The 16,378-nt window shown below is 43.9% G+C and overlaps 1 protein-coding gene across 1 annotated transcript in view; it reads left to right on the forward strand.

The window, feature by feature from the left end:
* COL4A4 (collagen type IV alpha 4 chain) overlaps nucleotides 1-16,378 on the forward strand; it is a 130,766-nt gene that overhangs the window by 70,808 nt on the left and 43,580 nt on the right. The window contains exons 24-32 of the mRNA XM_060623942.3: nucleotides 1,589-1,661; nucleotides 2,838-2,944; nucleotides 5,271-5,454; nucleotides 6,847-6,915; nucleotides 8,133-8,240; nucleotides 8,722-8,940; nucleotides 11,511-11,672; nucleotides 12,627-12,797; nucleotides 13,397-13,540. Coding sequence (XP_060479925.2) covers nucleotides 1,589-1,661; nucleotides 2,838-2,944; nucleotides 5,271-5,454; nucleotides 6,847-6,915; nucleotides 8,133-8,240; nucleotides 8,722-8,940; nucleotides 11,511-11,672; nucleotides 12,627-12,797; nucleotides 13,397-13,540 — 1,237 coding nt within the window. The remainder of the gene's footprint in view (nucleotides 1-1,588; nucleotides 1,662-2,837; nucleotides 2,945-5,270; nucleotides 5,455-6,846; nucleotides 6,916-8,132; nucleotides 8,241-8,721; nucleotides 8,941-11,510; nucleotides 11,673-12,626; nucleotides 12,798-13,396; nucleotides 13,541-16,378) is intronic.

Consider the following 16,378-nt stretch of genomic DNA (forward strand, 5'->3'; position numbering starts at 1 on the left):
ATGTTGTCACTTATGACTTAGTCTTAGACAGGAAAAATAAGCATTTAAGCAACACTCAACCCATATTAGCACTTTGCGATTTCTAAAGTTCCTTTTCTGTCTATTCCAGCTCTTCCTACTGAAAAATTTGTTCCACTCGCCTTTTTGATGTCACATAGACATCGTTACCTGGGATGCTATACTACAGTGATGCCCCTGGCGGGGGTGGGGGGGTAATTGAGTGGGTGTGTGGAACTGTTTTTTTTCTACATCAGATGGCTCCCAAGCATTTTTGCCATTTGGGTTTTTATGCCTGTTGCGTACGGTTTTGGCTTTCTCTTCATTCTTACTACTTAATGCTGCCATCATACTGATCTCCACTGTTACCTTCTCCTCTTAGTAGTTAACTGCTTATAAAGTGCCAGTTAAGCAGGTTAAGCTTGCGTGAACTTGTTAGATTGTATGAAAATAAGGCAAGGTGGCATCTGTGTGGGAAAAGTAAACGGTCTTCTCAGTCATTTTTACCTCCGTCTAAATTCTTATCTGTGTTTCTTGACTTTCAAGGTCATCTGATAAGTAACCTTAAGTTATGTATAGTGTTTCTGTAGCTGTATTTACTCTGATGCTTGGCCACTCTAATATGCTGATGGTAGGTTTCCAGATTGTTGACATGGCTTAATATTCAGTAATATGTAACACTTATAAAACCATGACCCAAACAGTGAGTCTCAGAGCAATGTTGAGGTCAAAAGATGATGAGCCCATCAGTGAAAATCAGCTGTTTACTTGCTATATAGAGGAAATGTATCAACCATGTAACCGTGGTTCTTATTTTCCCCTCCTCTTGCCCATCAGTTTCCCTCAATATCACAAGCTTATCCCCATACCTCTGCTTTCGGCTTTAGTGGCAGCTCTTGTGGTTAACCTACCTTCTTCTTTACTCCTCATTCTATTAAAATGCTCAATATAGTTAAAAAATTTGATTATAGGGGGCGCCTGGGTGGCTCAGTCAGTTAAGCGTCCGACTTCAGCTCAGGTCATGGTCTCGCAGTCCATGAGTTCAAGCCCCGTGTCGGGCTCTGTGCTGACTGCTCAGAGCCTGGAGCCTGTTTCGGATTCTGTGTCTCCCTCTCTCTCTGACCCTCCCCCATTCATGCTCTGTCTCTGTCTCAAAAATAAATAAACGTTAAAAAAAAAATTAAAAAATTTGATTATAAATTTTTATGTTGAGATAAATTTTATGTTATGACTCAAAGAAGTTACACAATCACGCAGAGAGTTCCCATGGACGCTTCACCCAGCATCCCCGATGATAGCATACATAACCATAGTACGTTGCCAAAACCAGGAAATTGATAATGATAGATGCTTCTGTTGAATCTGGTACAGACCTTATCCAGATTCCACAAGCTTCTAAATGCAGGTCAAGACCTTCAGTTTTGTAAGGTAGGACCCACCTTAGAAGGTAAGGAAGAGAGTGATACCAAGGGTACCACACCAGAATCTGGAACAGGTGATTTAGAAGTAAAGAAGAGAGAGATTAGATGTAGGTGAATAACTTTTGACCCATCAAAATTAAACTGATTCATTCCTCTTATTTCTCACCAAGGGAAAACCCGGTGCTGCAGGACCACTTGGCAGTAAAGGAGAAAAGGGAGACATGGTTGTGTCGAGAGTGAAAGGTGAGTCTAGTCAATCACTTAGCTCCCTGCCATTTTTATGAATGATAGGTGAACTTTCATCTTGTATTCATTTCCCTGTGACCACAGATCAATTCTATAACAAGACACAGGATTGTTCAGATTGCTTAAAAAAATATTCCTGGCCCGGGGCTCCTGGGTGGCTCAGTTGGTTGAGTGACTAACTCTTGATTTTGGCTCAGGTCACGATCCCAGGATCATGGGATCAAGCCTCGTGTCAGGCTCCGCACTGAGCGTGGAGACTGCTTAAGATTCTCTGTCTCTCTCTCCCTGTGCCCCTCTACCCCACTTGTGCACTCTCATGCTCTCTCTCTCTCTCTGTCTCTAAAATAAAAAATAATATTCCTTGACCTTCACAGAGTGGTGAGAATGTGGAACCTCAAATCCTCTATCTCTGATTTGAAAATATAGATGCTCCTTTAGCCACCTATTTAAATCTTCATTACTATGAACTTGGATTTGACACAAGACCTCCTTTGACCTGCCTACCAGTTTTTCAGTGCGTTATGGCATCCTGTGTTAATCAAGACTATTTTGGTCATGACAGAAACCCAGCTTGAAGTAGTTTTAGAAAACATTATTGACTCAGCCAAACAAAATTTGAAATCTTAGACGTAGTCTCCCAGGACAGCTGGGTCCAGGGGACTGCACCATCTGCCTTTCTCCCCGAGACTAGCTTTCCCTGGGCTGTGTGGGTAGACTGCCCTTCCTAGCAGAAGCTCTAAGTTCTTACAAAAAGGAAGAGAGCTAGCTCTACCTTCTCAGCTCCAGTTTGAAAAACAAAACAATTCTGGAAAGATTGGCCTAGACTGGGGCAAGTGTGCAGCCACGGACTACTCCTCATTCACCACTGCTAGGGGTTGGACTACCATGTTGGGCACCCCACACACAGCGGCCATGTGATTGGTGCCTTCTTACACAACCTCCTCGGCAGAGCGCTCCCCAGATAAGAGATCCTGTGGGTTTGGCAGTTGTCTTTCCTCCCTATGACTTTTGTGTGGTTGTCTTTATGTGACTTTAGTCAATGGAGACACTCAGGGGAGTCTCTACCGGCCCACCTGGAGGCAAGGTCATTGCTTTTACCTTTTGTCCTGTGTTTCCTTCTACTTCACCCAGCTGCTGAGAAGGGCTTGAATATCTTTTGGCCTTTATTCCCAGGGCAGAAAGGAGAAAGGGGTCCTGATGGGCTCCCAGGATTTCCAGGACAACAGGGACAACATGGCCGGGATGGACTTCCTGGAGAAAGGGGGGATCCGGGACCCCCGGTATGTATAATTCTTCTTTGGCTGTAGAGTTTCATTTCCTTATATGGTCACAAAGCATCTGTTTGCCCCTTCTCAATTTAAAACTGTAATTCAGTAAAGCGTCATGTGCTGTGAATCAGAGTCACCTTCCATTGACTGCCAGAAAAAGATGATTGTTACAAAAGGTGTGGCATAGTTGCAGATGGTCTGAAATCCTGAGTGACAGTTGAGTCACGGCATGACTTTCTGTCCCGTCTTTGGTCTTTGTATCATTATCATGGTGTTTATCTATTTCTGGGGCCCTTGTATCTAGCTACAAAGCCCCCAGTGGCTGCAGGCCTGTTCAGTTAACTCTGTAGGGAGGAGCATAGAACACAGGTCCTGATAATGACCTCCAGTTCTGTCCCCAGGTGAAGAAGCACGTGAGGGGAAGTGGCAAACAAGAGAGGGTGAACTGGTGCCAATCTGAACTGACATGTTAGTTGATGGAAAACCCCACCGACAAATGATATTTTTTGCATTTTTCAAACATGATTTGGTTGGAGACCATGTGGAGGTAACGGAGGTCGTAAGAAAAGACAATGAGACATGATCCTGGGCTTAGGAACTTAAAGTATCACGGGTACATGAGGCATGTTTGGATGCCTACATTATGTTTTATTCACATCATTAATTTTCTTTTTTTTTTTTTAAGTTTATTTATTCTGATAGAGGCAGAGACAGAGAGAGCTGGGGAGGTGCAGAGAGAGAGGGAGGAGAGAGAGAGAATCCTAAGCAGGCTCCATGCTACCAGCTGCAGAGCCCGATGCAGGGCTCAAACCCATGAACCATGAGGTCATGACCTGAGCCGAAGCCAAGAGTCAGACTCTTAACCAATTGAGCCATCCAGGCGCCCCCACATCGTCAATTTTCCGAAGAGCAATCCGCTTTCACATTTTATCCTAGGAAATGGAGGCCGAGGGTGTGTTGCTCAAGGTCACCTATCTGTTAAGTAGACTACACCGCAGGGAAAACCCCAGTCTGTCTTATGCCAAAGCACGTGCTGCTTTCACCAGCCTGTGCTGCCTGCCATCAACAGTGTCGTAATAGAGAAGGACTAACTTCTGATTTATAGGTGCTCCTTCAGACAGATGGTATGTGAGTAAGAGAAGCCTGGAAGTCAAACCAGGGTGGATGGTCAGAAGTCTCTCTCGTCTTTCAGCTGATATCAAGTATCATGATAATCATGAACGAAGTCTGCCTTAGATTTGGCAATCCCTATTTTGTTTACTCTCCCGCTTCAGGAACTATCTAGAAGCCAACGTCACTGAGTGGCAATGGTCCTCGGGTTCCGATCTCATTGTGAAAAACCAAAACGTACCCTAGGTCGCATTAGGTGAGGGGTTTCTATAATGGTCTAGAGCGGTCCTCCTAGATTCGTTGAACCAATCCAGACTCACAAGACTGTCATCACCCACATGTGAGACCAGGCTACTCGGGAAGACAGAAGACACAGCCCTCAGCTTGCCAGCAGGGTAGCATCAGACGTGCGTCGCCCGTATGCAAGACCCCTGGTAGCTGTTCATTCGGCAGGAGAGAGTGAAACGAGATCCACACACAGCACATGTGCCAGCAGCGTTGACTGAGAGCCTCCTGCCCCACAGGGACACGGCCTGTGGAGACCCCACAGGGAACCACCACTCAAGGGAGCCCCGGCAAGGACTCCGCACAGGTCTTCATAGTTTTCCAGACCAGATGCAAGTTTTGCCGCCAGGGATTGACGTTACCATAAGCAATGTTGCCTTGTAATATATTTGGCATCCAATTTTTAGGAAGTTTCCAGAGGAACAGAACTAGACGGTTAACCAAAGGTCAAATTCTTAAAGCAGGAGAAGGAAGTGTTGGTCAGCCCTTTCCTTGCAGACGTGGAGGGTAATTGAGTCTATCCTGTGTCTTCTCATAAGAATGCAGGAAAACAGTTTCAAGGACCTAAGAATTTATTTATTCAGCTTGTAAGCCTTCTTTCTTACCTCCCTCAATTGACATATTTCTGTATTTCATTATATTTGGTATTAGAGAGTTGTTCTAACAAAAAATTTCTAAATTCTGTATTGAATACATAACACAGCTTTCTGTATTTGAGGTGGACTCCCCAGCCATAGCATCTATATGTTTGTAAATTTTTATGTAAGGGATGAAGAAGAAACTAAGTTACTCATCTATTGGTGATTTAATAGTTTGCTATTGAGGAACTGTCTACGGGAAATACGAAGTTTTTCCACGTGCTTCTATAGACGATGACAATGGCTGCTTTGGGTTTATGGACTTGCAAAGATTGGTAGTTGACTCACGATGCAAATATTCCCAGGGGGATCATGAAGATGCAGCCCCAGGTGCAAAAGGGTCTCCTGGATTGCCGGGGCCCCCGGGAAGAACAGGACCTAAGGGACAACCAGGACTAGGATTTCCCGGGCCACCAGGAGAAAGAGGGCCACCAGGAGCTCCAGGCCGTCCCGGCGAGAGGGGCCTTGAGGGCTTGAAGGGTCAGAAAGGTAATTTTGAAGGTTTTGTGTTACAGAATGTCGGGGGAAAATAGTGGAAGCTAAAGCGATCCCCTCTTTGGGGCCAAACTATTGTAGCAGAACCACTAAATAAAATTCTTTCAAGCTGCTGTTCAAACCTTGAATATTGCCAGACAAATAAAAGCATTACAGCACAATCAATATTTACAACAAATTCTTAAAATACTAAAATGTCTTTGTTGCATTGTCTAGCATGCCAAAATTGTCTTCATTCATTTCTCAATCCCAACTTATGCAATCTGCATTAAATTTACATATATATTCAAAATACCTAGTTGTTTATAGTCTTTTGAGACAACGCAGTGTATCTTAATAAAAAACACCAGTATTTCATTTAAAAAATACATCACTGTCCTTGAAAACCCATTTGTAGGCATTCTAGAAAGAAAGAAAAAAGGGAGGGATTTCAAATATATTTGACAGTTATTTGAATTTAAACAATAAATGACTTGCAGTATTATAGCTGAAAACTTTTGAAAAGGCTGGAGAAAGAATTTAGATTTTTTTCTTTTGCAATATGTACATATACCTTGGACTACGTTATTAACTGCGAAGTTTTAGAATGAAATAATATCTTTGGTTCTTGCTTCGACAACATAGAAAGGCAGTATTTTGGCCCTCAATAAGGTTTAAGATTATGGTTCTGGACCCATCAAAATAGAACAGTATTTTATTCATTTGGTACATTTTTGATTTGAGAGCATATGAAGTAATACTTTATAATTATTTCTATGAGAAAAGAGAAATGTTCTATTTTAAAGGGGAAGGAAACTGAGAGGCACAAGCTTCGGAGTCTTACTGTCTTGACCATGAAAATGGCGGGTGACAATGATCACGTTGCGGAGTCATTAAAAAAATTCAAGGGACAATACATTTGAGGCCACTGACTCACGGTAGCCCCTCCCTGAATGGCAGCTGGTATTAATATCTCAGCGCCTCCGCCCCCCGTCATCGACACACTCCCACAGCCAAACTGGGAGTCAGATCTTCTGAACTCAGTGTCAGATGTTGCTGTGATTTCCTGCTTTACCAAATCTTCTGATTCCATTTTATTGGATATCATTGAGCCTATAAATGCATTGTTTTCTTCTAGGCTAGTAAAACTGATACTTCTTGGAATTTTTCCTATTCCCCCTATGTTTACAGCTGTCTGACCGTTGAAGTTCAGATTTCAGGACCGAGCTTCTAGAAATTCAGAACAAAGGTAGTTCAAGTGATCTAACGATACTTGGGGTCCTCTTATCCCTTGGATGCCACATACACTACATGAAAAGAATATCTTGATTGAGTTGTCTTTGGGATTCATGTTACATGGGGCTATCAGTTGTGTGAATGCCACTTTTTTTTTTTTTTTCATTCCAGGCGATACAATTTCTTGTAACGTAACCTACCCTGGGAGGCCAGGACCTCCAGGTTTTGATGGAGCTCCAGGTATGATCAATGAGAAGTTAACTGTTTTACACATACCACAGAGTAAAAGAACTAGTAAGACAGATGAACCAATAGTTCATCATCAGGCAACTAATGAGGATATTTCTAAAACTCTTACCGGGTTTTTAGGGACTATGGGAAGCCAGTATGAGTGGTAATTCCCATTGGGACTCTAGTCTACTGGTTTGGGCACCCTCTAGGTGGGTTTTTAATTTTTTTTTAGATCTCTGTGTAACAAAATTTACCTTGATTTGATCACAAATCAGTAAAAATGTCTGCTCTTTGAGAATTTAAAAACTGTATTTCCTATGCCCCAAGAGTGAATAATGATAATTTGCTTACTGATTACATTTTACTCTCTTCTGTTTTCCAAATCTCAAGGGACATGAACACTCAAAGTTGAAGTTGGCAGATGCACCTCCTTTAAAGTTATTTTAGCTGAGATCACTTACAGTAGGAAATGTCAGAATGGTTTTTTTCTTTAACTAAAAAAATTTTTTTTTAAAATCTCAATTCCTTTTGCAGGTGCTTTTTGCCTATACTTCATTTGAGGGCAAATTCAGTAAAATGCAGGGAAATAGATTTTGGCCTTCACCCAGCAGGCCACATATCTTTCTTCCTACAGAAAGGGCTATGCTCTAATATCTGTGTTGACGCAGAGCAGAGGAACCAAAAGGTTCATCTGAGTGCTGGTGTATGTCTCAAAGGCTTTCAGGAAGAATCCTTTATGTATGACTTAAAGTATACTAACAAGGGGCACCTGGATGTCTCAGTCAGTTAACTGTCCGGCTTCAGCTCAGGTCATGATCTCATGGTTTGTGAGTTCGAGCCCCACGTCGGGCTCTGTGCTGACAGCTCAGAGCCTGGAACCTGCTTCAGATTCTGTGTCTCCCTCTTTCTCTGCCCCTCCCCCGCTCACAACAGTCTGTCTCTCTCTCTCTCTCTCTCTCTCTCTCTCTCTCAAAAATAAATAAACATTAACTTCTTTAAAAAAAATGAAGTACATGAACAGAATTATTCTTTGAAACACTTATTTGGAGCACATGATTCATAAAATGATTATGTAAACCAGGCGAGGCAACATCTTCCATAAAGTAGAAGTCCTCTGAAAAAGACCGCATAGAGGTTTTTTGGTTTTTTTTTTTTTTTAAACCACCTTAGTTTGTTCTCATTTCATTTGTGTTTTACTGAGTCTGGGTTTGGTTGTTATTGTTTAGGACCAAAGGGACTTCCGGGCCCTCCGGGCGCTCCAGGGTTGAGGTGTTTAGATGGGCCAAAGGGTCAGCGTGGCAAACCAGGAATATCAGAAATACCTGGTCCACCTGGTAAGTAAGTGGTTTTCAGTTAAGAATGTGTGTAGACCTCGAAACTCGATGACCTTAGTAAGCAAATGGCCCACGGATCCCTAGATCATGGGGGGATATTTTTTCTTGAAACACTAAGCTCTTAGCTATGTTTTGATAATTTTTAGGTTCTGGTAATTTTGTAAATCCTCAGGGCTCCTTCCACCTGAAAGCATGAGTTATAGACTACTATTGGTCTGTTATTTGGTAGAAACTGCTCAGTATAGACAGACTGCCAGTGGATGAAAGCGATTAGGGAAACATTGTTGGCTTCTAGAAAACACAAACTCACAATGTATTTTCCTGTGAAAGGTGGCAAAGCAACGTTGCCTATTAAGCTACTCTGAATTTTAGTTATGTATCCCTGTGTTTTTTTAAATGTGTTTTTATCAAAGTAGTAGTCTTACATTTGTATTGGTTCTATATTTATATGTTTAACAATTTAAACAATATTTTTCAATAGGTTTTCGTGGTGACAAAGGAGATCCAGGTTTTGGAGGTGCAAAGGGGTCCTCCCTTCCTGGGCCCCCAGGCTCTCCCGGTTCTCGTGGAGCAAATGGGCAGAAAGGAATCATGGGAGACACTGCCTACGGCCACCCAGGTCCCCCGGGAGAGAGAGGTCTTGCAGGGGTGCCGGGGTCAAAAGGACATAGAGGTGATCCAGGACCTCCAGGCTTTGCAGGTATGAGGGCTGTCCTGTCCCTGTGGTCCATAAAGCTGGCTCAGGTCTGCAACAGGTCACTGAAGACTATTTGGACTATCTAGCCTTAGAAGTCTAGAATGCAAAATGTCCCCCCAGGCGTCTTCCCTCATAAATGAGCACTGGTCACATTTCAAGTAACCTGCGTCCTGAGTGTTGCCTTTGCATTTTACTGGTTCCTTTCGAATCCAGGGCAGCTCACTGTGACTCCCGTCAGTTCAGTTTGATTCAGCAGCTACTGGACATCTGCCTGCTTAAGACTCAGGACAGTATGTTAGCTCTGTAAACGCCCAAGGAGCAGGGCCCGGGGAACATGCCCACTGCCAAAGCCAGGTTGAAGGACCACCTGTAAGAGGAGGGGCAGCTCAGGGAGGCAGAACAGGGTGAGATGCTGTTTAGGGAAGCCCCATGGAGGAGCTGGGGGTGGGCTGGGCCCTGGCACACAAGCTGTGTCATTTGAACAGGTGACAGGGTGGAGAGACTTTCGTCCCAGCAGGGGCAGCAGGCAGGGAAGGTGGGAGGATGGCCCTGGCACTGATTTTCATCCATTTCCAAATTCACCAAGGATTCTTCAGGATCCTCAGCAGAGGTCTTTAGATTTAATGTGCTTAAAAATAAGCCTGGGTCGGGGCCATGAAAATCATCTTCTGGGCCCCAATCTCAGAAATTTTGATTCATTACATCAAAATTGGATGGGGGCCAGAAATTCTATCTGAACTTACTTAGCCTTTTGGGTGATGGGGACCAAGAGTGGACCCCAGACTAGTGTTCTACAAACACTGTTCTGGGTCTTTTCTGACAGTGGATGGGCCAGCATTTCTTAGGTGTCCACAGTAGTATTATAGTACAGGGCACGTGGAGGACAAGGGACTAAGCCACATTCTGCGTCACCAGGGAGCTTACTTGTTCTGTAGTTTGTAAGTCAAAATATTCATATGCAAAACCCCAATTCGTTGGAAGGTAACAAGATAGTGTATTATCTGAGTCAGTAAAAATAATTTTGACTTAGTAATTTGCTATTTCACTTGTGAAGATGTATCTAAGGGAAATGTTCAGCAGAAGATGAAGGTTAGTATGAAAATACTCTTGGGGGCACCTGGATGGCTGAGTCGGTTGACCATCTGACTCTTGATTTTGGCTCAGGTCATGATCTCACAGTTCGTGCGGCCCTGAGTCAGGATGTGCTGATGGCCCGGAGCCTGCTTGGGATTCTCTCTCTCCCTCCCTCTCTCTGCCCCTCCCCAGCTCCTGAACATGCTCTCTCCCTCTCTCTCCCTCTGTCTCCCTCTCTCTCCCTCTCTCTGCCCCTCCCCAGCTCCTGAACATGCTCTCTCCCTCTCTCTCCCTCTGTCTCTGTCTCCCTCTCTCTGCCTCTCCCCAGCTCCTGAACATGCTGTCTCCCTCTCTCTCCCTCTGTCTCCCTCTCTCTCTGCCCCTCCCCAGCTCCTGAACATGCTCTCTCCCTCTGTCTCCCTCTGTCTCCCTCTCTCTCTGCCCCTCCCCAGCTCCTGAACATGCTCTCTCCCTCTCTCTCCCTCTGTCTCTCTCTGTCTCCCTCTCTCTGCCCCTTCACAGCTCCTGAACATGCTGTCTCCCTCTCTCTCCCTCTGTCTCCCTCTGTCTCCCTCTCTCTCTGCCCCTCCCCAGCTCCTGAACATGCTGTCTCCCTCTCTTTCCCTCTGTCTCCCTCTCTCTCTGCCCCTTCCTAGCTCATGCACCATGCTCTCTCTCTCTCTCTCTCTCTCTCTCTCTCTCTCTCTCAAAATAAATACATAAACATAAAAAAAAATACTCTTATATCATCCACATTAGAGGATGGGAGGATGGGAACAATAGAGTTAAGTAATACACACACACACACACATTCTCTCTCTCTCTCAGTCTCTCAAAGGAATACTATTCAGCTATTAGCAATTAAAATTATATTTATAAAGATTACAACAAAATAGAAAAAATTTGCAGATTCATATGCAATGTGAAATAATCCAACAATCGAGTGTGTGCTGTGATTACTACCTTAAAAATATAAACATATGAACAAAAGTATGATGAAAACTGGGAAAAATAAAAAAAAAATTTAGGTTAGGGCTTGGAATGATGGGGGATTTTTTTTTTTCTGAAAATTATGACACTGCGTCTCCAGTCAGTAGAAATTTAAGAGTTCAAGTGACGAAGCAGCTTACAAAAAGCACGTCCATACAGTGCAAACTGGGTGGGTAAGCATTGTGGTGATTTGGTGTAAAGCCTGCCACCATGTTAGAGGTTAATTAGAATCAAGAAGAACTGTGTAGTTTTTAAATTTGCATAAGCAGCTTTTTTGTTGTCTACACAACCTTATCAAGGAACTCTCTGAGTAATGCGTGGTTTTCCCATTCATTTGGAACTCACTACCATCTATGATAAGAAAATCCTGTGCGAGACTTAACTCCTGTGAGCGCTGAGCCAGGATCAAAACCTTTATTTCTGGGATCGATATGCGTGAACCTTTTGTTGCAGGCTGACTCTATACAGTTTCGTGCCCGGAGTGTCAGGAGTGCGTTGTATCATTTCAGGGCCGGCTGGTTTGCCCGGATTCCCAGGTCTCAAAGGCCCCAGAGGCAGAGAGGGAAGTGCTGGGTTTCCAGGGATCCCAGGTCCACCTGGCCATTCCTGTGAAAGAGGCGCCCCAGGAACACCAGGGCAACCCGGACTCCCTGGGGCTCCGGGCAGTCCAGGTAAGTGTCGGCACACGTCAAGACCTCTGTAGGGTCTGCAGCTTGACTCTTCTCACCAAGGAATAGGATCGCCTGCTGCTTTTACCGAAGGACAGGACCAAGACTCTTGGGGCAGAGACCAAGGACTGTACTATTCACAGAACGGCAAGTAGCATGAGCTTCCTGGTGGCTCGTGTCATTTCCCCTTGTCCCCCTAGTGTCATGGGGGCAACAGAAGAGGGGTTAGATGGGTGTTACACATGCAGTGGGGTGCAGCATCCGAGAGGAGCGCTGTGCCTGGGGAACTGGTGCTTTCTAGCAGCCTGCAGAACAGCCAGCTCTGTTGTAGGGGCTGGGGAGACCCAGGAAGAGGCATCTTTCAACACAAGGTGCTGGAGGGCTATTTCCAGTGTGATCTCCACTTCACCATGTGCTTTGTCACCTGTTGTGCAAATCCTGTTGGATTCATCCAGATGTAGGGATTCGCCCTCTCAGTGCATCAAAGCGAGGTTGGGGCCATCCCTGCCACCGCGGCTTTCTTCCTGGCACCCATACTCCTAGATGACATTGCTGTGACTTCTATAATCCTCTCTGGTGAACACGACCAAAGTTCACTCGGTCATAGCTTCAGGAAACACCTGGAAAGTTTTCTTCTATTCGTTTCAAGAGTAAATGCTAATAATAATAATTTCGTTCTTCATCCTAATCCATTTTCCGTTTTTCAAATGCCCTTCATAGTACTCGTTTCTCTCTACTGGAAGGTAGTTTTTCAAGTCACCTGCCTTTCTTTTTCTAGCAGCCAGAGAAATAAGTTCTTAGGCTGATGGAGGCTTGCCATTGTGATTTGAGCTGATAACCAGTGTTTCATAGGCACAGAGACACAATTTAAGTTATCATGAATTCTTTTCTTTCCTGCCCTGTGTGTGAAGCCAGTCTTCAGTCTTCATACGTTATTGTCATTGTGGTTTGTCTCAGGTGCCCCAGGTTGGAAAGGACAGCGAGGGGATGTGGGGCCTCCTGGTCCGGCTGGAATGAAGGGTCTCCCTGGAGTCCCAGGACGGCCAGGGGTAGATGGACCCCCAGGACCCCCAGGGCTCCCAGGCCCCATAGGCGATGATGGACTGCCTGGTCTTCCAGGCCCAAAGGGTGGGTAGTGCTTTTCCGTTATTTCTCCCTTTTTATAAACCTCAAGTCCACTGCTAAGTAAAGACGATTACACATGATCATACTATTGGATTTACTGTTACATCAGCCTGACTCTGTCCTTCCCTTGGTGACCTCTCCCTTCTTCTTATCCTGTATATTGTTATTTCCAGTGGCAGAATGTTTGGGGATAGGTACATGGGAGAAGGTGGGTGGGGGTGTTAGGTCCACAGAACCCGTAAACACTTCTGCTCGACAGATGGGGTAGAGCCGATAAGGTGTAGGGTCAGAGCCAATGTACTTCTGTTTTGGATGAGCCCCCACACTCCAGCCCCGTGTCCCTGGCTCCTGGTCCCCTCAAAGCATTGTGGGATCAGGGGTCAGAACACATAAAGGCTTCACTTCAGCTTTGTGGGGCGGAGAGCTGAGTAGGCGAGCACGGCCATCACACGCCGTGAGGCTGACGGCAGTGGTTCACTTTCAAGACAAGCTGAGGTACGTGGGCGGGCACACCTCCATGCTGACAGCAAGCCCCACGTGTCTAGGAAGCAAAGTAGCTTTTAAAATGGCTTTTCTAAAAATTCATGTTCTCATTTCATCAGGATCCCAGGGGCTGCCTGGCTTCCCAGGTTTTCCAGGGGAGAGAGGAAAGCCTGGCCTGGAGGGGCACCCTGGCCGTAAAGGAGAACCAGGAGAGAGGGGTCGGCCTGGCTTCCTCGGAGACAAGGGGGTGAAAGGCACCAAAGGTAAATGCGGTTAACAGCACGATGATGATGCAACATGTCTTGTGTCTGGTGTTTGATCAGAATGGGTAAATACGGTCTTTGAAAAATAAATGGGACTTGGGATGCCTGGGTGGCCCAGTTGGTTAAGTGTCTGACTCTTGATTTCAGTTCATGAGTTCGAGCCTTGAGTCGGGCTCTACGCTGACCACAAGGAACCTGCTTGGCATTCTGTCTCTCCCTCTCTCTTGCCACCCCACCCCCCCACCACACGTGTGCTCTCTCTCTCGTTTTCTCTCTCAAAATAAGTAAACATTTAAAACAATTTTAAAAAAAGGAAAAAGAAATGGGACTATCCTGAAGCTTGGATTCCTCTTCCTTTTAGATTGCAGGTGTTTGTTTTAGAATTTGAAACCACTTCCTTTTCCTTACCTCTCTATCATGTCACATATAGCGGATAAATGAATTGCTCTATTAATAGGAAAAAAAGAATAACAGATGCTTTGATTTATAGCTATTGAGTTTGAGAGAACCTTCTCACCTATTGGGAAGGGAGTACAGGTAGGGCCCCTGGCCCCCAACCCGTTTCAATTTCTTCCTTCCTTCCTTCCTTCCTTCCTTCCTTCCTTCCTTCTTTTTTCTTTTCTTTTCTTTTCTTTTCTTTTCTTTCTTCTTTCTTTTTCTTGCTTTTTCTTCCTTCCTTCCTTTTCTTTCTTTCTTTTCTTTCTTTTTCTTTCTTTCTCTTCTTTCTTTCTCTTTCTTTCTTTCTTTCTTCTCTTTTTCTTGCTTTCTCTTCCTTCCTTCCTTTTCTTTCTTTCTTCCTTTCTTTCTTTTTCTTTCTTTCTCTTTCTTTTTCTTTCTTTTTCTTTCTTTCTTTCTTTCTTTCTTTCTTTCTTTCTTTCTTTTCTCTTTCTTTTTTCTTTCTCTTTCTTTCTTTCTCTTTTTTTTTAAATTTTTTATGTTTATTCATTTTTGAAAGACAGAGAGAGAGAGACAGAGACAAGCAGGGGTGGGGCGGAGAGAGAGGGGGACACAGAATCTGGAGCAGGCTCCAGCACAGAGCCCGACGTGGGGCTCAAACTCATGAACCACAAGATCATGACCTGAGCCGAAGTCGGATGCTCAACCGACTGAGCCACCCAGGCACCCCTCTTTCTTTCTTTCTTTCGAAAGAAAACATAATTTTTTTTAATAAAGAGCCAGTTAGTAAAGATTTTAGGCGTTGCAGGCTGTATGGTCTCTGTTGAAACCATTCAGGTCAGCTTTGGCAGCATGAAAGCAGCCAGAGATAGCAGTGAAACACGCTAACATAGCTATGTTCCAATCAAATTTTGTTCATGGACACTGAATTTGAACTTCATTTAATTGTCACATGTCATAAAATATTATTCTCATTTTGAGTTTTCCCCCTAACAGTTTAGAAGCGTAAAAATCATTCATAGCTCACAGATTATACATAAACAGGCTGCAAGTGAGATTTGGCTCTCCAGTTGTAATTTGCAGACCTCTGAACTGTCAGAAGTCCATTTTCATCTGAGCCGTGAGTTATGCCTCCCCCAAGCTTCATTTAAAGAAGGAGTTGTCATTGCTATTAAAAAATAAAAATTGCAAGACCACTGGTTTAAATGTTCTGTGTCCGTCCCTGTTACATATTTACTTTTACCAATTAGCCATGAGGCTGCAGTGAGTGAAGGTAACGTTTCATTTCCAGGGTTGAGAATGAATGCCTGACAATTTTGAGGAACAAGTTTTTTGTCCTTAAAGCTTTTGGGGTAAACAGCCTCCTATAAAATTCAAATAGCTTTTACTTCTTTTTTTTTTTTTTAAGTTTATTTATTTATTTTGAGAGAGACAGACAGAGAGAGAGAGAACAAGAAGGGGAGGGGCAGAGAGAAAAAGAGGGAGAGAGAACATTTCAAGGAGGCTCTGCACTATCAGTACGGAGCCTGACGAGGGGCTCGATCCCATAAACGGTGAGATCATGACCTGAGCCAAAATCAAGACTCAGACACTTAACCGACTGAACCACCCAGATGCCACCTTCTAATTACTTTTACTTCTTAGTTGATTGATTCTACTATTATGTTTTTGTTTTACTAGCCTGTAAATTTATTACGTAGAATCAAGGAATCACAGTCACTCTTTGCTAGCGTAGACTTAGTGATGTTTGCTATGCTACTATGGTCTCCAAAATAAAAAACAAAAATTAAGAAAGTAATATTACACTGTGTTTTAACTAACCGGAATTTAAATAAATAAGTAAATTTTTTAAATGCCCTGATTTGTGTTTGCTCCCATGGTGTAAATATTCCCACCATGGCTGTTTGTTTTTTTTTTTTTTTTTAAAGCTGCCAACGGTTTAACAACTGGCTTACAAAATTCTTGTATTGTTAATAATTGGCTTTCACCTTGCTGGTATGAGCCCACTTGAACACACTTCTCCAACTGGACAGTGTTTACAAAAATCAGATGGAAACATCATACATTTTTCCTACCTTTCAGAATTCTCTGTGTGGAGCAGCAAGTTGAAATAAGTGCTCTTTTAGTGTAAGGAAAATAATAGAGTGTGGCCAGGAAGGAGAGGACGGGGAACTGAAAAATATGCAATGGGCAATTCACATTTAACAGGATAAACAGACATAGTTTAGATCCGGGACTTTTCAAGCCTGTCTTTTGACACTTAAACCTCCGAGACCCATTTGGTTGTATTTAGCACACATTCACTGATCACTCCCTGTACACCAGACCCTGTTGCCGGACAAGTTGGGAGAGAAATGTAAAAGGCACGGCCCTTCCTTTAGAAAAATAAGTTGATGGTATGGACATCGTGCAAGCTGTAAACATAAGTGCGGTTTAGTAACT

The sequence above is a fragment of the Panthera onca genome, chromosome C1, assembly GCF_046562875.1.
Source record: "Panthera onca isolate mPanOnc1 chromosome C1, mPanOnc1 haplotype 2, whole genome shotgun sequence".
NCBI lineage: Eukaryota > Metazoa > Chordata > Mammalia > Carnivora > Felidae > Panthera > Panthera onca.